This window comes from Paramisgurnus dabryanus, chromosome 13 (genome assembly GCF_030506205.2).
Source record: "Paramisgurnus dabryanus chromosome 13, PD_genome_1.1, whole genome shotgun sequence".
Taxonomy (NCBI): Eukaryota; Metazoa; Chordata; class Actinopteri; order Cypriniformes; family Cobitidae; genus Paramisgurnus; species Paramisgurnus dabryanus.
This window is the reverse complement of record NC_133349.1, coordinates 10,102,753-10,125,110: the sequence shown is the minus strand read 5'-3', so window position 1 is coordinate 10,125,110 and position 22,358 is coordinate 10,102,753. Positions and strand designations below refer to the sequence as shown.

The window sequence follows — 22,358 nt, the reverse complement described above, 5'->3', positions numbered from 1 at the left end:
AATCTCATTACGGCGTGAGATGACCTCATAGTTGTTGACAAGTGTGCCCTGTGCTTAGCAATACCATTTTCAGTAAGCATTAGCCAAGTCAAGTTTTATTATACTCTTGATGGCTTCTACCTCACAGCTAGTATAAATAATATTTATTATCCACTTTTCGATGCATTTTCATAATTTATGAGCTTGCAACAGAGCTCTGGCCTGAATATAGATCGCAAGACCCTCTGTTATTTTGCCCAGCAGATAATCAATTTCGTTTAGCAGTGTCAGGGTAAATCGCCTTGAAATCTGATAATTACATGTAAGCAAAACTAGTAATTTTTACAACGCTGTGAATATTGATTTTGTAATCTGCTGTTCTCCAAGGCCTAGAGATTTTCCCCAAAAACACAAAGAAGTATTTATCAAATTCTCATAGCAATCTGGCAACTTCGAGGGTTGAAATTCGTTTCTAAACAAAACGACTTTACTGACATAAAATTTTAATGCAAGCGATTTGTTTCCGTCCACTATGTTTTTCTTTCTCCGTGGGACACTGTAAGCCAGGGGTACATTGTGCACATTACGATTAACAGATTGTACAATATGAGCCCAGTGAGATCTTGCATATACTGAAATGGTAGCGCACCAACTTAACCAGATTCTTGTGCTAATGTTGGCAATGTTTCACCTGGAAAAGAAATGTTAAAAAGTTGGAGGGATTTAGCAAAAAAATAATTTGTTAAATGCTTATTCCTAAAGGCACAATTTGTAAGAATTTTGCATTAAAATATCCAAAAACTAGCACAGTGTTATATATTTGTACATTTGGACAAAATTTCTATTACTGTCATAACTTTAAATGTCCTTAAGCATATAAAGACTGATTACTTTTCTGCATGGCAAATATAATGGCCAATTTGTCTCAGACGGCAAAATAATGACCAGAATAAAGCGGCGAGCACCAAGCTTTAGGCTGTTATTCACAAATTGATCCTGAAGAGCAATGGAATGAATCTTCTGAAAATTTCATCTTCCTGCTGAGTGAAAAAGAGGGTCGGGTGAAGGCCAGCCCAATAAGAGCAGTGTCCTGCAGCCAGGCTGAATAGGCCTGATAGATGGGACGCATTAAAGATGTCTGGCTTTACAGTAAAGCTAAAGAATCGCAGAACAACCAGTTCCAACTTTATTATGACTGTAATATCAAGATTATAACTTTTTTCATCCTAGGTCACAGTTCTACCCAAATTTCCATAATTCAATAATTGGAGTTCTTGGATAAAGAAATCAATTCTTTTCAAGTTGCCCTCTAATAGGAATGTGTTAGTTGCACATCCATGCACACACACTGTTCCTGTAGCTTAATTGGTAAGACATTGCGTTATCAGCATAATGGTCTCGGGTTTGATCCCTAGGGAGCACACATGCTGATAAAATATCTAAAATGCATAAATGTATACAATATTGAAGTATAGGAAGTTAGACCACCATCCAGGTAGCCAAGTGCCTATTCTCAGGAGTTGGGATATCGTTGTGGCACGCTTGGCTGACAGCGCGGAGAGCCCTTATTGAAAAATCAATGTCCATTTGTGAGTCCGGCTCACCTGGCTGACTGCCAGCTTGCCTGAAGTCACCGAATGTCGCCTGATCCCGTTACCCGATTCCTCATTCACTCAAAGTGACTTTGTGGCTGAAGTCACCGCTTTGGTTTCTTCTCTTCCAACATCTCATGGATCAGATTTGCCAGGAGAGTAGTGATTGCATGAGGTCTGTCTGTGGGATGAAAAACACACACAATCAAATTGTACTGATATGTCATGCTGGGAACATCAATCAGACGGTACCACAAGATGAAAAGAGCACTGCATGTTCTCTTTAATAACATCTCTCGCTGTAACATTATTTATCATAGAAATTATAAAATCTAAGGAGTGTCTTTTAGTTATGAAAGCCACAAATATCTTGAGGGAACACAATGTAGCAGTGGGTTTTAATCGTGATTGTGGTGCACTGAAGCTATGAAGCATTAAAGATTTTTTAAATTAAAGCATTATCAACGTTATCTATTAAGCATAACGAATCCCCTTCCTTCCACCAAGATGGGTTAATAAAATCATTGAGTAAATGACATTTAAATTAATACTCATCTTTTTTGGCAGATACTACAGTATATCGTAGAAATTACTTGTGAAAACTGGCAGTATTAAAGAGCGGAGGCAGTGGTAGGCTGGACTTGGACAAAAAAATCAGCCCTGGCATTTTGGCCTATTGGCCCACTATACCTCCCAAATACCACCCATCTTTGTGCAACCTTATATGTGCGCTATGTATAGTGAACATTGAATTGGATACTTAGGCATTATTTGGTTTGGACATTAGAACAGACACAAATTTATTTTTGAGCTGATGAGAAATAAATGAACTCCGTTTGAAAGTTGTAAAAATACCACATTGCTTTGTGGCAGAAGTTTTCAGAGCACAGCCTGTATGAAGCCCATTTTATTGACCTATTATCAACTGTGACTCTATATTACATGAAGTTACAAAGATAAATTCAGGGGAAACCAAGTGTTTTGTTCCAGTGTATATAAAACTGCAGCAAACCTTCCGAATCTGACGTGCTTACAAGGCAGTTAACCAACTGAACGGTGAAAGTTAGTTAAGAAGTAGTCCAAGACACATGCAGAAACACTAGACGTTGCACAGTAAGTTTAGAGGTCATCTCATAATACGTAAATTGTCAATTTTGTTCTAAGTTGAACTCAATTTTCTATTTCACTGATCACACACTTAAATATATTTATTAAAAAAATAAATAAAAAAAATCCTTGAATGGTGTAGTTCTTAAAACAATGCACCAGTTTGGACTGAATCAAACACAGAAAGTAATTAGTTTAAATCATGAACTGATTCAGTCAAACGAATCGACTCCTTAATGAACTGACTCATTGATGATTCACTCACTGACTGAACCACAGATTTTGGTTCTCAAACATGCATATATCATCAAGTCTGATTTATTACAGTAAACTGAGCATTACATATGCAAGTCATAAGCATATTACACAAAAAAAATGAACTTTCGCCTTTGCCAGTTTTACTTAATCCTTTCATATTGTAATTACTTAAAAAAATTAATTTAACAACGTGAACTTAATTTTATTAAGTTTATTCAACAAAACGGTGTGTCTTGTCAGCTTTACTTAAAAATTATTTGTTCAGCCAACATAACAGTGTTGTGTAAAATTAACAGATTAATAAAATCAATACAGACTGGCATCTTATTGGCTGATGATGTTGCAGTGTATTAATTGTTTTTGTTCTGGCACCCTCTTGCAGAAGTGTAGCACCATTAGAAAGGTACCTGTGGCCAACTATGAGTGAATTAACTTGTTCTGATATATTATTAGAACAAAAACAAACAAATTAATGTTTTGAAATGTAACATTTCATTTCAAATATATTTGTGATGTACTTGATAAGTTATAATTAAGAGGCTAATATGATTAGTTGTATTAAGCAGCTGCACTATAATTGATTGATTGATTGATTGAGTGTTAAGGAGTTATTAGATAAAAGGGGTGGAGTTTATAAAATGGCATTATTCAAATTTTTGTCATCATTAATTATTTTTTTTATGTACAAACAACTCAACTGTTATTTGTTAAGTTTACTTAATCTTCTTTTGTTAAATGAACTACATTTTTGTTCGTTGAGTTTACTTAACAAATTATGTGGAACCTGTTGACAAAATATTTTTAAGTAAATCCAACATTTCGTGTTTTTGACTGTACAACTAAAAACAACACACTTTTCCGACTAATTAAGTCCTTTAGAGTTTATGTCACCATTGCAGACAGGCCCAAGCTGGTTTATACACACATTGACCTACACTTCTTTAAAAATCCCACCTGTGTCTAATGGACATCTTATCAATCCGCTTTTCAAAGTGAACGGAACAAGGTGTCCTGTCTGCACCCCCGTTCCTCCTTTCTTTTGCGCCGGGTGGCCGTTGGGGAGGAACGGACCGCCTGGCGGTGAATAATGCAATTTGGTTGATTAAAAGAAAACATTAAAGCACTACCTTATTGAATTTGACGGCACGTACAGAACCGGATCCGTGCTGGCCACTCTCTTTTATTGGCTGGGATAAAGAAAATCACGTCATCCTTATCCTCCCAACACACACACGCACAAAATTTAAAGCCTTAGACAAACCTTAGCTACGAGGATGTCGGTCAGGACAGAGATTTGTTAACCCCCCCAACCCTTACTTCTCAAATGCAACTTCTGCCAACCTTGAATCCAGAGGAGAAGCAAAACGAACCCTCTGACACGATCATAAGACAAAAGCGAGAGTCCTTTTGTTTATCTGAAAAAAGGTGGATGACTCATAGCTTTCTTACCTCAGTAACTCATTTATTGTTAAAAGAGAGTCTGGAACAAGCGGGACGAGGAGAGAGAGATGAGCTAACATCGGTGCTAAAAGCCAAACACCTGTCAGATCTCTTCATCATGCTCTCGCTTTTCAATCCGGCTGATTTATCTTCCGTATGGTGAAAGTAAAAAGTGAAAGTGAGACAGGCTTGTCAAGTGCATACTCAAAATGTGACCTCTGCATTTAACCCATTCCAGTGAGTAGTGAACCCACAACCACACGGAGCAGTGAGCAGCTATCCCTTCTGCGCCCGGGGAGAAATTAGGGTTAGACTCGTTTGGATGTAATGCAGCACATCACAATCTCACCAGCCAAACTAACCAATAACAACCATGACTTTGGAGAAATTTGCATAAAGTTCACTCTGTCAATCAAAAACAATTGAATTTTTTCTGGGTGATTGTGGAGATGTGCCTTAGAGATTACACACATGCAAGTTTTTTTATCCAAAGTGACTCACAAGGTATACATTTTTATCAGTATTTGTGTTCCCTTCGTTCAAACCCATGACCTTTTACGTTCACGCTACTAACGCAATGCTCTACTCGTGAGCTGCAGGAGCACATGTGAACTTTTGGAAGTGTTCCTGTAGCTCAGCTGGTAGGGCATTGCGTTAGCAGGTGAAGGGTTGTGGGATTGATTCCCAGGAAACACAAATACTGATAATGTGCAGCTTAAATGCACTATAAGTCACTTTGGATAAAAGCATCTGCCAAATGCATAAACGTAAATGTGTTTGTGTGTAAGGAGGTGCCATTGTTGGTTTTCAGCATTATTGCATTTAAAGTATCCTGTGACTAATTCACACTAGGATAGTTTCCATCACATCGATTTTATGTGCATTTTGAAGTATCGCATAAGAAACGAGTGTTGGAAATGCCAAATTTTTGATAAAAATCTCTTAATAAGCAAAAAAAGTTTTACGCTTGCTTGACGTCGTCGCAATGCCCTTGATGCAAGTGCCTGCATCAAAAATTCTGCATTCCTTATTTTGTGCACAGCATTCAATTTGGCAATTGCAAGCTGCACTGCTATTAAATTTTGTCAAAATTCTCAAATTGTAACTAAATGCAGTCCTGTCTCCATTTTACTGTTGGTTAATAGCAGTGGCGGCCAGTGACTGCTTTATCGAGGGTGCACAATGCGAACATTTATTTTGCCCATCATTTGTGTGGCTCATTATTTCAAAACATCAACATGATCTCACGGGAAGTCGTGTTATAGTCACGGAAAATGTTATTAATTTATTAGTTTCCATGGGATGAAATTCAGCTTTTTTCATGCCTTGAGCATTAAAGTCTTTTTTTGTGTCACTCAGCACGAATTTCTATAAAAAGTTTTTTGTGTCTGTGGCACGACTTTCTTTTTCGTGTCATTTTATGTATTTTCTTCTCATTTTTCTCCCTATTTTTAAATAATTATCGCTTGGGGTTAGGTTTAGATTTGGGGTTTGGATGTACTTTTATGTATTGGTTTCTACATGTTTTTCTTCTGCTTTTAAAACTATTCTTGCTTGGAGTTGGGGTTTGAGTTAGCCCCAACCCCACGCGACAATGGTAAAAAAATAGGAAAAAAATATGAGAAAACAATACATAAAATGACACGATAAAAAGTTGTGTCACGGACAAAAAAAACTATTTATAGAAATGTGTGCAAGTGACATGAAAAAGACATTCATGCTCAAGGCACCTAAAACAGCTGAATTTCATGCCATGGACACAAATAATAAATAAATTAATCAAGTTTTTTGTGACTATAACACGACTTTCCATGAGATCATTCTGCAAAAAATTTATTTGGCGCATCATGTGAATCTATGTGCACTCAACAAGTCTCACATGTCGTGTTTGATGACACGATTTTCTGCTTTTTTTGTGTGTTTCTGGAGACGAATGTCTTTTTCGTCCTTCCTTGCACAAATTTCTATAAATGGCTGTTCGTTTCTGTGGCATGACTTTCTATCGTGTCATTTTATATTTTGTTTTCTCATCGTTCTTTCCTATTTTTAAATCATTGTCGCTTGGGGTTAGTGTTAGATTCGGGGTTTGCGTTAGTATGTAATTTTTTGCATTGCTTTCTACATGTTTTTCGTCCGCTTTAAAACTATTCTCGCCTGGAGTTGGGGTTAGGGTTGGGATTTGAGTTAGGAAGTCGCAGAAAGTGATTCTAACCCTAACCCCAAGCGACAATGGTCAAAAAATATAAAACAATGATAAGAAAACAAAATATAAAATGACACGATAAAGAAAGTCGTCTGCCACAGACACGAACAGCCATTGATAGAAATTCGTGCTGGGAAGGACGAAAAAAACATTCGTCTCAAGAGACACAAAAAACAGTGGAAATTCGTGTCATCAAAGACTAATAAATGAATCTAAATTTTTGTTACTATAACACGACTTGCCGTGAGATTGGGTTGGTGCACTACGCATTTTGTCAACATAAGTAGCAAAATACAGCGGCTATGAATAAAGTTTACAAGTGAGCGTATAAATAATATAACATATAGAAGAGGGTGCTAAGTTAAGACAATGTTGGCTGACTGCCTGGGGTTTAAAAAAAACCCTAGGAGAAAAAACCTCCCGACTTTTTAAAGCAGACATATCATGCTTTTAAATCTGTCCTTTTTACATATAAATCATCTATTTGTGGTCTATATAAAGCGAAACTGCAATGCTTGGGTCTGAATTCCTCATTATTATAGCCTCACAGGCCCCCTTTCTACCCCTTTTCTGATGTGCATCTGAGAGCAACTCGTTTTGGTGCTGTCTTTTTAAATGGTAAATGGTAAATGGACTGCATTTATATAGCGCTCTTAACAGACCTTTGGCCATCCAAAGCGCTTTACAATTAGCCTCACATTCACCCATTCACGCGCACATTCATACACCGACGGCGGTGTCAGCCATGCAAGGCGCCAGCCAGCTCGTCGGGAGCAGCTGGGGTTAGGTGTCTTGCTCAAGGACACCTCGACACGTGGCCCAGTGGAGCCAGGGATTGAACCACCAACCTTCCGGCTTGTAGACAACCTACATGAACCACTGAGCCACTGCCGCACGTCATACCCTGCCCCCTCTCCAGGTTGAGGAGGTGACACTCGGTTAAACTCCACCCCGTTCAGCCATTGTTGTAGTTTTATAGCAGAGATACGATTATCTAGCGGCACAGAAACTTTTTATTCACTCGTTATTCACAAAATGTCAACAACGGAAGACTTGTCCATCCAGCCTTACATGTTCGCGCCAGAGTCGGAAATGGAGCGAGATGAAAATGAAGATGACGAACCTGCAGAACAACGTCTTCATATGGAGGTATCGCATTCGCAATGGTGTGTTAATGCCGGCTGTCTTATTTCAGAATATTAACAATTATAAAGTTGACTATTACTCTTAGTTAATTGTAAGTTGTTTTAATATGCTATAACTTAATCCCGGGTTGATGACCACATGCGACATCCGCAGGCTGCAGCCTTCGGATTGAGAAACAGCACTGCTAAACCATGACAACCGTGTACTTTACTGTTTTTAAAGTTATTTACAGCTTACCGAAGTGCTCTGCTTGTCGTCTCCAAAGATAGAAGTAATTGACCCCTCAATCAGAAGAAGTCTATCGGCAAATCCTACTTTATACTGGTGGAGGTTGGTGAAATAGTTATCCTTGAAGTGCTTCGGGCACTAAAAAATGACATTTCCGTGAAAAATAAAACCAGGCACAGGTTCAACAACCGAACATTTTGATTTACTCTCTCGCAACTTCTGCATCCTTGAGCTTGGACTACAATATCGCAGCAAGAAATTGAAAATGGCGGATTGCTCGTAGTGTTGGGCTGGCAGTCGATGTCCTTATTTAGCAGTTCCGCTGCAAATACTATGACGTAATTGTTCAAAAAACGTAATAGATAATAGAAAAATCAGAACCGGTTGGAAAATATGACCAAAACAGAATATAAAGATATCAACAAAGCACCTGAAGAGACTAATTTCAACTTGTATGTACTTCTAAACACTACAAATATACAACAAAATGCATTTAAGAGCTAAGAAAGTGGATTTAGCATGATATGTCTCCTTTAAGCCTAGGAGGAAAATAAGTCCTAGGAGGAAACACCCTTGGGTGTGTACACACACACACACACACACACACACACACACACACACACACACACACACATATATGATGTATTTTGTTAAACGTGAGCGTATCATAAACCCTGTCGCTGAGTGTGCAGCAGCACGTGTTTTGACATGACGCGTGATGCACAGTAAAAACATCTTTTGAATTTGTGCCCTTCGGAAGAGAAGTTACCGGCCGCCACTGGTTACTAGGTTACTAATACCACTGTCATTCACATAAACAACTTGATGGAAACGCACCTAATTTGTATTTTTTTTTTTTTTTTGCACATTTTGAAAAGATTCGCTTCCCATTTCAGTGGAGCTCAGCTACTTAGAATTTAGTCTGTCCTGCATTATTCCAAGTAAGAGTTGAATTTTTAGTGTATTATAAAAAAATTTTTTTGTGTATTGTTCACAGAGAGGTTTAATTTTTTCATACACGGTGGAATTATTATATTTTAGCTAAAGGGATATGAATAGGTACAATCTCAGAAAAAAGGTACAAAAGTTGTCAATACTGTACTTTTTAAAAATCTTAAAGGAACAGTATGTAGGTTTGTGGCTAACTGGTATTGCAATCACAAAACTTGTGGCTAAAACTGGTACTGCAATCACACAACTAGTGGCCAATACACAAAATGACAACCTAAACATCAGTTGAGGGCTGCAACTCCACTTTTTAAATGACAATATCCTGGCCAGACCAGTGTTGAGAGTGATATAAGTATTTGAAATGAAAAGGATTTCTTAATGTCTATTGACATATCAGGGCCATTTTATGATTAATTGATATAAATATCTTACATACTGTTCCTTTAATATATACAATTTTGGTAACTTTAAGATAATAGTATATGTACCTCTAAGCTACCAATATGCACCTTTTAGGTACAAAAGTGCACTTTTTGAAAAGGTACCACCCCAGTGACAACTCTTTCTTGTTCCATATTTTATTGAGAGTGTAATGAATATCTTTAATCCTACTGTAAAAAATTTGCTTTAATTTTGCAGCTGGTTGCCAGTAATTTACTGTAGAAGATAAAGTCTGAAAATGTTTCATGTTCATTTAACTTTGAACAAAATGTTGCCAGTAAATAACATAAATGTAAAATCTACAGTAAGTTACTGGCAGCTAGTTGCCAGTAATACCCAGTAATACTGTAATTTCTACAGAAATTTTTTACAGTGCTAAAGGTGTATACAAAGGTTCTTCACATCAATGCCATACAAGAACCATTTCTTTTAAACATTTTTTAAAAGTATAAATAACCTTTTTTCACTAAGAGTAACCTTTTTTGAAACAAAAAGGTTCTTCTGATGTTCATGAATCATTCAGTCAAAAAATTGTTCTTCTATGGCATTGTAAAGAGTGTAATTATCGCTTGATTGACCAGTTTGTTGTCATATAACAGATCAGGTTCACAAAACCAATGATCTACTTGGGAACAAAACTATGAAACACATTCATATAAAACACATTTATACAACTTCATACCACAGCTGGTATTCAGAAGCTCCAGATGGTATTTGTGTGTTGTAGTGGGGGTTAAGAATACAGTGTCAATTAAGTTCCAGGAAGGGTGCTTCCTGTTTCTGGCCAATAGTTTATCAATGATGTCAAGTCAAATCTATCCACAGTCACATTCAACTGAGTTACTGCCGTCTTTTATGTAAAGCATATGTTTGCACGTATCCCTTTCGGGTTTTTTTTTTCTGGAAATCCTGATTTCAATTTGTGCCTGTGTTTCTGCTGGGACCGAGAGATTGGAGAGATATAAAGAGTGTGTGTGTTTTGCGCACTATTTGCATGTGCTTTTGGTAATATGTGCGTTTGTGTTTATTTTATGGCAGTCACACTGTTTTCCCTCCATGTTTACAGAAGCCACTGGCAGGGCCAAAAGGCGAAGCCCAGCTCCAAGGTTAAGAGTGATGACAAGGCACAGCATCGGGTCTTGAGAAACCCGAGATCGGCCCAGATACGATCGTTCGCCAGTGATTCCCGCAAAATGCCTGCTCTGCTTTACAGATATCCAAGTGGGAGGGGTAAGGCGGCCCTGGCCGAGATCACATCAGGCCATCGGACGTCTTGTCAACGTTAGTGCTAAACAAAACATGACATTGCAGTAATCCTTTACACGGTGCACGAACGTGACATGCAAACAAAAGCAGCCTTGATCCTATAGTAATATATGAGAGGAAACCCTTGTTACACGCTGCTGGTAGCGTATCCATTAACAGCTATTGACAGGAATAAATAATTAATCGCTTGGGCCGTAGAGAGTTCTTGGCGAGGCAGAAGCACGTAATACAAAGTTTGCATTGCCCAAGCGGTCCTAAATAAAGCCAAAGCACATAGTATGTCACGTAAGAGGTCAGAGCTCTGTGTGTGTTTTTATAACAAGACCAGTGAGTTACACGGGCTGTTTGTAATGAGGCTAAGGATGCATTAGCAGGGAGCGTTTAAGTTGTTTGTATGCATTTATTTTGATTAATACAATATGATTGCATGCAAAAACTTTCTGGAATTCTTTTGAAAATCTGGAGTTTACCACGTGGGAGAAAAATAAAATGTGTGTAAACTGATAGCAAAGAGAAACTGATACCTGCAAGCAATTTATGAAATCAAATAAGCTGTGTATATAAGATATGTAAGATATGGATCCAGCACTCAACTTAGTTAGATCTACAGGTGCCACCTGCTGGGCATTTGTGGGAAGTACACTTGACAAATGTCAACACACAAGAATGAAGCCTCTGTTCAAGGGCATGTCATTGCATCTGTGTTGTACATTTGCTTAGGGTGTGCTGCTTATTTTCAAATGATATCCCCATGAAGATCAGACCCATATACTTTCGGATTTAAGTTACCTTGTTTTAACTTGAATCTTTTTGCTGTTGTTTCCTGCGTATTTGGTAAAATACCAAACATAATGTGAAACAGATCATGTTGGGTGGCATTTTCACCCGCCTCCGACTGATCTAAACAGAGCATTAGTTTATTCGCAGTTTTATTTTGCCAGGACTGAACACAAGGGACCATTTTTATGGCACTATTGCAAACCAGCCTGGCTAAAATGGCATCATATGCATGTAAGGTAAAGGAGGCTTGAAAACCTTGCAAGGTCTTTTTCATTTTTTGTATATAATGCAACTTGGATGCGTTAAACCTAAACACCTTGCAATTAAGTGCATCGGACACAAAAAGAATTTGCACTTCAGCATTTGCGAACAAGTGTGTATAAAGTCTACACGTGACATTCTTTTCCATTTGCAATCAAATCTACATAGTTTATCCAGACAGGTGAATAAGTAACAAGGCCTCTCAAACATTTCCCATGGGCTTCACCTCATGATGACAACAAATGCTTCTAGCTAATAGAGCCGGATAGGAGAAACAAATCTGGGTGCTAACTCAGGACGCGGCAGGGCATAGTTCCATTTCAGCTAAAGAGCTTAAAGGATTGAATTTACATTACAAAGAGATATCAAGTCTAATGTTAATAAATCTCGGAAAGCCATTTAAATACCCACATTGTGTTTATGCTAAAAATAATGCAGAGAAAAGGCAGCCAAGAGCGCCCAGAACCAAGGTCAGGTCTCTGTAGTTGTCACAGTGGAGTGCACTTTTGAGAAATCAATAGCACTGGAAATTTTTTTCATATGGTTTCCAAGGGTACAAGTACACTGTCCATTGAGTATTAGAGCATTTCTGTAGAATCAAGTGACTTTTTGAATAAGGTATTTGTGTACGGGAGAGTTTCTGTAGGCACAAGTATTAAGAAGTTAACATCCAGGGGATGCAGAATGAGCTCTGGATGGTCCACAAAAGACTATGGGGCAGTTTCCCGGACAGGGATTAGACTAGTCCTAGACTAAAATAAATGTAAAAGCTGTCCAAACTGAAAATTGCACTGACATATCTTAAAATACATCTGTGCCTTTTATTTTGCCTCAAAATGCAAACAAGTAATGTTTTTAGTAAGGTATAAAACTAGTTATATTTCCTAATTAACACCTAGCCCTGGTTTAAGATAATCTATAAAATAATTATTTTTTGTATAATTCTTATCTTTGCTTTTTATGCATTTCCGTACAGCACTTTGGGTCAGCCTCTGCGCTGTTTTAAATGTGCCATATAAATCGAGAAACTTGAAATTTAAAGGGATAGTTCACCCAAAAATGAAAATTCTGTCATACTTTACTCACTCTCATGTTGTTACAAAATTGTATGAATTTATTTGTTCTGATGAACAAAAAAGGAAGATATTTTGAGAAATATTTGTAACCAAACTGTTCGTGGACCCCATTCACTTCCATAGTAGGATAAAAGAAGACTATGGAAGTAAATGGGGCCCACGAACGGTTTGGTTACAAACATTTCTCAAAATGTCTCCCTTTGTGTTCATCAGAACAACAACATTTATACAGGTTTGTAACGACATGAGAGTGAGTAAATTATGACAGAATTTTTATTTTTGGGTGAACTATCCCTTTAATGTAGTCTTTAAATGTGTTCCAAATAAATTACAATTTTTTTGTTAACAATCCCTTAAAAAAGATTGAATCAGTAAACTCCTAAATATGGAATTCAAATAAACCTAATAACATTTTTTATTAACATTTTAATTAGCTTTTGAGCTATTTACTGCAAAAAAATTACTTTCTTACTTAGTATTTTTGTCTTGTTTTCTATACAAATATCTAAAAATTCTTAAATTAAGATGCTTTTCTTGATGAGCAAAATGACCTAAGAAAATAAGTCTAATTTTTAGACAAAAAATATACAATTTAAGTGAATTTGTGCTTAAATCTGTCAATGGGATAAGAAAAAAAAATCTTGAAATAAGTTTACTTTTTTCTTAAACAATTAGGCTAAATTTTATATTTTTTGTCTAAAAACTAGACTTTTTTTCTTACAGTAGATAATTTTGCTTTCAAGAAAAAACATCTTGATTTAAGAATTTTTAGATATTTTATACTGAAAACAAGACAAAAATACAAAGTAAGAAAGTTATTTTTTTCAGTGTTAGTATTGTAATTTTAACTGCTTTATAGCTTATACAATGTAAGAAATTTTTGTCCGTGAAAGCTCTGTGCAGCCAGTGCCATACTTTCAAAACAATATTTTTGCTAATAATTGCAATAACATTGAAATATAGCATTGACACTGCACTGTGAAGTAACTAAATAATATTTAGTAGCACCATAACATAGTAAGATTTTGTCTTTGTTAAAAGGCCACCGTGCCCAAGCGACTACTGAGCAACAGTCACAGTTTTTGGATGCAAACCTTTAATTTAGTTTCTTCATTATTTCATGGATTTGTCTACATGTTGCTCAGCAAGACTGAAAACCGGTTCAGACAACTGACTTTTGATTGCAAATGTCAAAATTACAGTCAAAACACTTCACCATCAAATGCTTATTATTTTATCTTGAACCAATAAAACACAGACAAAATCAAGAATGATATAGTTTTATTTTTCACCAGAAAATGAATCTTTGTTATATGTGTTTTATGAATTGTCAGTAGCATCAGCAGCGTTACAGTATATCCACATGTGCATTGATACAAATCAACATATGCAAGTATATTTTATAGCATTATGATAAATCCTGTGAACATTGTGTTTTTTTCAGTGAGTTAACATATTGTTATATAGGCCTTGTAAGTGTTTAATCTGTCTGTTGTGTCTGTGTCAGTAAAGATAGATAAGCTTTCCTCTCTCAGAGAGATGGCTTTAAATTTCCAAAAGCTAGCAGATGATTGTGGCAGCTACTGTACCCCCATTAAATATTTATAAAAATGTTAGTGCTTGGGAAAACGGATTACATTTCTGCATTGCCCTTTTCACATATTAACAAAGCTAATGTGAGAAAATAACAGGAAAAAAAATCACAAAAATGTATTGCCATGTTTGGAGTGTACAATAAAAAAATGCTGGGTTATTTTAAAGGAATGTTTTATAATTTAACTTATCCTGGGTTGTTTTAACTCATTGTTAGGTCAAGTATAAACATGTTCTGGGTCAATTTAACCCAACGGCTGGGTTTGTCCCATTTGTGATACAGTGCTGGGTTAAAAATAACCCAGCGTTTTTATAGCACATGGCAAATTCTTCAGGATAATTCATGGCTTGCTACCTGAACAAGAAAGTGTAGCCCTCGATTACTAAACACCATAACATATGGCTGAAGTGAGCATTATGCAGAAAAAGATTTAAAATTTTAGGAAAGAGGCAGTATACGATTGTCAACATTAGCAGCAGCATTCTGAGTAAGAGAAGTAAAAGCAGAAGTAGACTGGTGAATCAGTATGTATTTATTCATTGTTGGAGCTCACTGCTCTCAGAATATTAATTCTTTAAGATTGAGTATTGCCATTATTCTCTGTCACAAAACTAGAATATTCTAAACTTAGTTTATTCAGAAAGATACTTGCTTTAATGCAGTCATATCATGCTGTATATTTCTAGAACCTGAGAAAACTGTCACGTGCTACTGTGTTTATCCAGATCAGTAGCCTAAGCAATGGTTACAGTCACACACAAGGTTTGTTCGGCCATGCTGGAAAGGTCAACGTTATTTATGTACTGTAGGCAGTTCAACAGGGATAAATGACAAGAGATGGAAAGATGCAGTCAACTGATAACATCAGCATTGTCCTCCTCCACAAGACCACCAGCACACGGCGGTGGCGACGACCGACTGGGGCTCGATCTTGTTCTTAAATTAACCGAACCGTAAAGCTTTGTGGAGTGCTTGGAGTACGCGAAGGCTTTCCTCCTGTACATCTCACCCTTCCACATGGAAATCATCAGCAAAGTGGACAACACCACACCGCCCAAAGTGAGAAGGCAAAGGCCCGCGATGACGCACCTGTCCAGGTGCGCGCCTATACGGGCGCTCTCCTTCTCGAGTCTTTCCATTTCGCGCGCGGACACGTTTTCCTGGTTCACTTTGACGTCCCGCGGGACAGCGTACGATATGATCACCAGCGAGATTCCGGTAATAAGAAACGTGACCGCGCTAATAAATCCGTAATCTACGGATTTGCCTGAGCTCTCCGAGCTGATGTCTAAGTCGGACATTAGCGACAACTCCTGCATACCCTCGGCACGGATCTCGCTCGCGGAGTCACGGAGCGGCGTCGCGCGGCGTAGACTCTTTTCGCTCGCGTCCGGGGTGGCCAATCGGAGATTGACGTTTTCATCGACGTACGTAAAAGAGGTCTCCAGCTCCTCGTCGCAACAAACTCTGACCTTCTCCGTGGGTTGGTGGCGGTGTTGGCCATGCTGTCCTTTAACGGGAGCCGTCCGTGGTGCTGAATTACATTGTCTATCACAAGCAGGCGCCTTCCGCGTGGGAGATGACTCTTCCACAGAGCTGTTAAGCATGTGGACATGAAGAGGACTAGAGGACCAGTCTAGAACTCCAGGGGGATCAGGTCTAACCCCTATGTTGTTCATATATAGTAACTCCACCGAAGCCATCACTCCCACAGCTTAGTTTATTTTCACGTCACATTAAGCCCTTCACAACATTTCTGTGAACACAAATGACAATAACTCGCAATTTAAAACATAGTAAGGTATAGTATTCTTGAGCATACTTGCATATGGGGACACGTGCTTGTGCGTGCATGCTGCACTAATCTATTTACGCTACAACTTACAACCAGAGTTAATGATTTGTATTGGGAGGAAATCCTTTGCCTCACTAATGAAAGACGATTACAGTTACCGATTAGCCATACTGTATCCAATTATCAAGGCAATCCGTATAAAACCCCAGATAAGCTACAGTATTAGTCCATATGGATAAACCGCAGACGGGGTAGACTCAGAATCTTAGAATTAAGTTATACGTTAATATAGCATAATAAAGTCACCCTACAAATAATCGCCCTGTAGCAAGCAAACCGACTACACTAAATCTAAATAACTATTTTATGTTGTCGAGAAAATGCATTTAAATGTATTTTATAAAAACTCTTTTGTTTGAAACGTATATAAGATAGATAGATAGATAGTTTTGGCACGTGTCCATCCGGATGCATCGGTGGGTCACACAATATCCCGCACAGAAAACAACACTAACAGGACACGTTCCGGCGATTTATAGTAGGCTTTATTACATGCAAATTATGTGTTTAGTCAAAAATTGTTGTTTTGTCATATTACCTTGTCGTTGGATAAACATTTTTCTTCGCTGTAGCCGCTCTCCGCCGTGCTCCCTCACACGCTCCGTTTTAAAGCTCAACTGAAATTTGGGTAGTGATTTTTACTAATTGTACTATGACGAAGGGTGTCATCGTGAATATGCATTTTGTCTTGCCGACGTCGCCCTATGGCAAATGACTTCTTTATGAATATTAATACAATCGTACATTTTCCGTCCTATAGCAGCACTCGTCTGTTGAATATTAATTAAGTGTCGATGACGTTGCTTGCTAGCCGTACAATATTGAAGGCATTGCTCGAGAATATTAAGTGTTAACCGTTTACAATAGTAGGATTCGTACATTCGCCTGCAGGTAGGCTACGCCTAGCTGATTTGCATCACATATAGCGCTTTCTAATAAATAAGAGGTTTAAAATTGTGTTTGAATTATGGGAAATAATGTTCGGGGTCGAAATGTAATAATTTGTTGGTGTTAAACAGTCTGAAACTGACTGGAAATGACTGGAGACTGTTCCTACTTTATGACCAGTAAGGATCTTCGACTGTGCTAAAACACACCCATTTTTCCTCCATCTGGTGCTTTTGAAAGCTTGGATGAAAGCTCTGGACAGTTTTAGCAAGGTCTGTATAATCTATTGTATTTTTACATACTTTATCCAAAATAACCCAAACCAGCCTGTATTTATCTAAGAAAACTTTAACATATTAAAAATAAATACATTAAATACGCAATTACGTATCAATGTTTCTTAATTAGTAGCCTAAAACAACTTCCAAAATTATTTAAAATACAACAAAACAAACATTTAAAAAAGTTTTTATCTGATTTGATTTATCACTGTATATTCAAATATTATAAATAATAATATATTATTTGTGTAAATGTTAGGTTATATATGTATGAGTTTGTGTGTGTAACAAAAATATATCTTCCTAGTTATTCCAAGCACTATTTAATTGGGTAGAAGTTGTGAGTCTTACAACCTTACAAAGTGGGGGTCTTAAAGTAAAAAATGGTTGGGATCTACTGCCTTTCACGATTTTGTACATTATCAGCATTTAAACTTTACAACTAAGTATTCCTGTAGTTCCCAAAACCAAAACATCACCGTCAAAAATAGGTAATATCTTATCCACAAAAATCATGTTGAGCTTTAACCCAAAACATTTTCAAAGTTCACTCACATATCTAACCATGCAGTTACAACCAGCAGGCTTAAATCAACACTTAACAACCAATCAATATGATTTTCACAGAGTTGTGCCAATGTGTTGACCAACACAAAGAATAACTTGGGCCAAAAGCCAGGCAAGTTTTCATTTACCAGATGAGTCTGCAAAGATGCAGGGCTTACTCAATCAGAGATTAATGTTTCAGGCTGGAGGAGGCTCAGCTCGGGGAGAACACACAGCACAGTCATAAATTACCATCTGTCACGGCTTTATGAATAGAGGTAAAGGAATTGTATGTAGCTGTCAATTTAGACTGTTTTCAGCAGGATGGAAATCTCAGAAGCGTGCACAGCTAATTTTTGCTGTGTGCCCCTCTGAGATTTCCATTCTGTCAGCTGAGCCAATCCTGCATGTTCTGCCAAGGACAAAATTGAGTTTCAACCATAAACCGTCAAATGCACAGAAGCATGCTGTTTTTAAAATCTATTTTCATGTTGTTTGAATACACATTGAACAACTTCCCTGCACTCACCTGTGTACAGTACCTACTGATCTATGTTATCCATTTGTGCAAAGTGCCACTCCAAAACGCTTTTTCTTGTAATGTGGCTGATTACCTTGAGTGACATTAAAACCTTTTCAAGTCTGGAAATGTTCAGATCTAAGACGGATGCTTCTTGGTTAGTGTTGCTGGCTATTGTAACCGATTCAGACGCTGGATGAGTCTTTGTTCTTTGGTCTCTAAGAGCGCATTTAAAAGAGAGTGACGTAATACAGACAAAGATGTTTCTCAAATGTTGACAGCTCACGATTGTGCCCTTGGGAGCATCCTCTTTTTATGAGTAATCAGGTTTAGGTAAGCAAATCTGAGAGGGTTTGGGAGGAGCTGTCCTTGGTCCTGAGCACAGCAAATCCCATAGCTCTACCAGATACTGCAAATGTCACGTCATCTGATCCAGAAATCAGTCTTTTGCATTGTCTGCCATCAAAAGGGATGTCATTTTAAGAAAAAAATCTAAGCCTCTTTTTAGGAGTTTGGAATTAAGTACATAGGGGATTTATATTAGGGAATTTGGACAGGGTGTTATATATTTTGAGGGGACTCTTGATTCATTGAAAAAACTATTCAACTATTCTGTCAGTGTGTCTTAGCCCTGCCACCAGCTTTTCTTGTCTATCACAACTTCCACTATAATTTAATTAAAAGTCCTTGGCAGCACTGACCAATGACTTCATCTAAAAGTCTTTACAGAATGCAAGTTATTTAAAAGTTATACTGTATTTTACCAAACACTGGAATCTAAATTATGGGCATGGAATTTACTCCATTGTCCTCGAGCAAGTATTGTTATTGTAATGAATCTCATTTAATAAAACGGTTTCATTGGATGGGTGAAAGGATGATGTAATCGCACGCATATAAAACACAAAATGCACGGCCATACAGCATAGCGTATGCGCATACTATACATGCAAGGTGAGATGCAAAAATGGGCTCTTGTCATTAGGAAAATTAGATTCTTGAGTCTCATCCAGAATTTTTATTTATTCCTCTAAGATGCAGGCTGCCAAGCCTCAAGTGGTCTGCTGGCACTATAATAGACGGAGAGCAGAACAACATTGTTGTGTTTTAAACTCTGAAGTTTGCAGAAATAAGATTCAATTGGGATGAATGATTCATATAGTCCAGCAAACGATGAATTATTCATTAGATTTCCATAACAATTGATAAAACCAGAGGCTTGTCTTCATGGATGCTTGTCACACTGTGATATTCATAAACTCTTGCTTGATAATCACTTAGATCTCTCAGTTAATGTTGGCTGATGATCCATCACAGAAAGTGAACTTTCATCAGTTTAATAAGATTCCCTTGCCACAGAGATATTTGCCAAGCATAAACAATAATCCTTATTCCTTCTTTGTTTATTTGTTGATCATATTATACAACATGACCCAATAAGATAAATAACATTGTGATTTGATCAATTAAAGTTTTACAATGTTCATCCAAAATATTTAAAAGTTGCAGTCCTTTCTTAAAATGAGGAAATGCTTGTCATTATGGCCAATATACGAACATTTCTATATTCTTTTATTTTTAAGTTTGGTAACAATAAGTGTTGTCATTTAATATGTCCACTAGATGGCAGTGTAACACATGACACAAAGCAGTCTGTGTAAAGTCAACCATTCTTTGGGTAATGATCATCTACACAATGGTAAGGACGGTATGGACTTTATTTCAGAGATTGATTACATTTTCCATGCTTTTTGCTTTAAGATCAACAAACTAAAATGTTCAAAACTGAAATGTTGTTGATTTTTATGTGGGCATAATGGATTTAGTCTTTATGGCTTTGGAGATTTCAAATCCCACAATATCATAAAGTCTACAAATAGATCTGACCTTCTCACAATGAAAAGATGCAATGACTCACAGCACTTATCAACCTGTAATAGCTTTTATAATGCAAAATGTTGTCATGTCAGAATAGTAAAAAAATCAATTAAAAACAGCCTGATAAATGTAGGTGACATGACAGCTTTAGTAAAGTGATTAGTAACTGTTATTAACTTCTCTTATACTTTAAAAGGACAGTCTGTCAAGTCCAAAAAGAGAACAAAAGCCATCAAAAATTATTTTGATTTATTTATTTAAGGAAACTGTCATGCTTTTGATTGATGTTTTGCAGAAACCCTTTCCAACCATTTAACATTAAACATTCGAAATAAGGCAGTTAAAACAACGGAAAGGTTTATTAAACCTAATATTCCTATAGGATTTGACCTCTTCATTCAGTTAAAATTAGTTTCACTTCACAGAGCTGATGTGTTATTTTTGTTAACATAATTGTGTCCATTGGTTTCCTGTAGCACAACTATTGCATTTGCAACACAAAGGTCATGGGTTCAGTTCCTCAGGGGACACATCTACTGATTTTAAAAAATGTATAGATTGAATGCACTCTAAAAATGCTGGGTTATTTTCTACTGAAGGGATGAACACAGCCCATTGGGTTGTAACTGAACCTATATGGTTGTAATTTAAATTGCTGTGTTGTTTGAACTCAAAGTGTTGGTTTGTTTCAAATATTTTCTGGGTTAATTTAAACGGGTTGGGTTCGTCCCTTTTTGACCCATAATACTGCATTTTTAGATTGTGTATAAAAGCGTGTGCATGAATGTAGATATAAATTACATTTTTGGAGAATCGCAAACACAAACATTTACATTAATATGCGTGTGTTTAATATTTATATAAAAATTCTTTATTAGTAACACATAACAATAAGGTTGTACAGTTTTTTTACCATTGTTTACTGGATATTCAGCTAACATGAACTAACAATGAACAATAAGCTACTTCTACAGCACTTATTAATGTTAAAGGATAATTCCGTTATTTAACACTTTGAGTCTAATTTCTGGTTTGTTTTGGATGAACTACAGTGATGGACACAGAAATTTTGACAATGGGTCGTGTCTTGACTTTTTGACTCGTTTAGAAGCGTCTCTTGACTGCTTCAGAATGGAAGTCAATGACCATGCACAAACATGTCATTAAAACAACACTTAACGTTCATTTTCAAAACTGTACTACTCACCGAGTGGTTCGTGGTGTTCGTTGATGATTAAAAACAAGTTGTGTAGTGAAATACAGTTTCTGTCGTGTTTTATTTGGCATTTTGTAAAATTCCATTGACTTCTCTTGGAAGACTCATTGCTCACTGATATATCACTCCGCCGCCGGGCAACAGAAAAGGGTCTGTTTACATGTGGTTGTAGTTTTTTCGCTCAGTTTCTCTCAGAAGAAATTTTTTCCATATTTGATGGCTCAGTGAGCAGCTTTAGGTTTGAAGTTGAGCTCGATTGTGATTGTCTATACGCTAGACACCGAGCGTACTTGTATGGCAAAGTGGTTGAGCCATCAAGTGGTCGGGAGTGTGCTAACGCTTCAGACTCACATATAGAGCAGAAGTATATACGCGGTTGTGAGGTATCTGAAAAAATAGTTCCACTATAGCAAATAACACGGATTGAAATTATACATTGCGCCAATATATTTGTTTTTAATCATCAACGAACACCACGAACCACTCGGTGAGTAGTACAGTTTTGAAAATGATAAGTGTTGTTTTAATGGCATGTTTGTGCATGGCCCTTAACTTCCATTCTGAAGCAGTCAAGAGACGCTTCTAAACAAGTCAAAAAGTCAAGACACGACCCATTGTCAAAATTTCTGTGTCCATCACTGTAGTTCATCCAAAACAAACCAGAAATGAGACTCAAAGTGTTAAATACCGGAATTATCCTTTAATTAATGTTAATTTTACTAAACCATTTAAAAAAAAAGTTGGAACTGTTTTCAAGTTTGCAATGAACTAACATGAATAATTGAAGTAAGGAATAATTGATGAACTGGCCGTTGAATTATTACAAAATATTGCACACCCAATGTGATACGC

At 37.0% G+C, this 22,358-nt stretch overlaps 1 protein-coding gene and 1 long non-coding RNA gene across 2 annotated transcripts in view; both read right to left on the bottom strand.

The window, feature by feature from the left end:
* Positions 1 to 1,509: 1,509 nt before the first annotated feature.
* Positions 1,510 to 22,358, bottom strand: part of LOC135717684 (uncharacterized) — an 81,760-nt gene continuing 60,911 nt past the window's right edge. The window contains exon 3 of the long non-coding RNA XR_010520336.1: positions 1,510 to 1,752. This is a non-coding gene — a long non-coding RNA (uncharacterized lncRNA). The remainder of the gene's footprint in view (positions 1,753 to 22,358) is intronic.
* tmem74 (transmembrane protein 74) lies at positions 14,039 to 17,100 on the bottom strand. Its single transcript, XM_065239874.1, has 2 exons — positions 16,716 to 17,100; positions 14,039 to 16,078 (listed from the first exon to the last, which is right to left on the bottom strand). The coding sequence occupies exon 2, from the start codon at positions 16,023 to 16,025 to the stop codon at positions 15,174 to 15,176; it is 852 nt and encodes a 283-aa protein (XP_065095946.1). The 5' UTR covers positions 16,026 to 16,078; positions 16,716 to 17,100; the 3' UTR covers positions 14,039 to 15,173.

Coding starts and splice junctions, on each gene's coding strand:
- tmem74 (XM_065239874.1), bottom strand. CDS start 16,025: ATGGCTTCGGTGGAGTTACTATATATGAACAACATAGGGGTTAGACCT.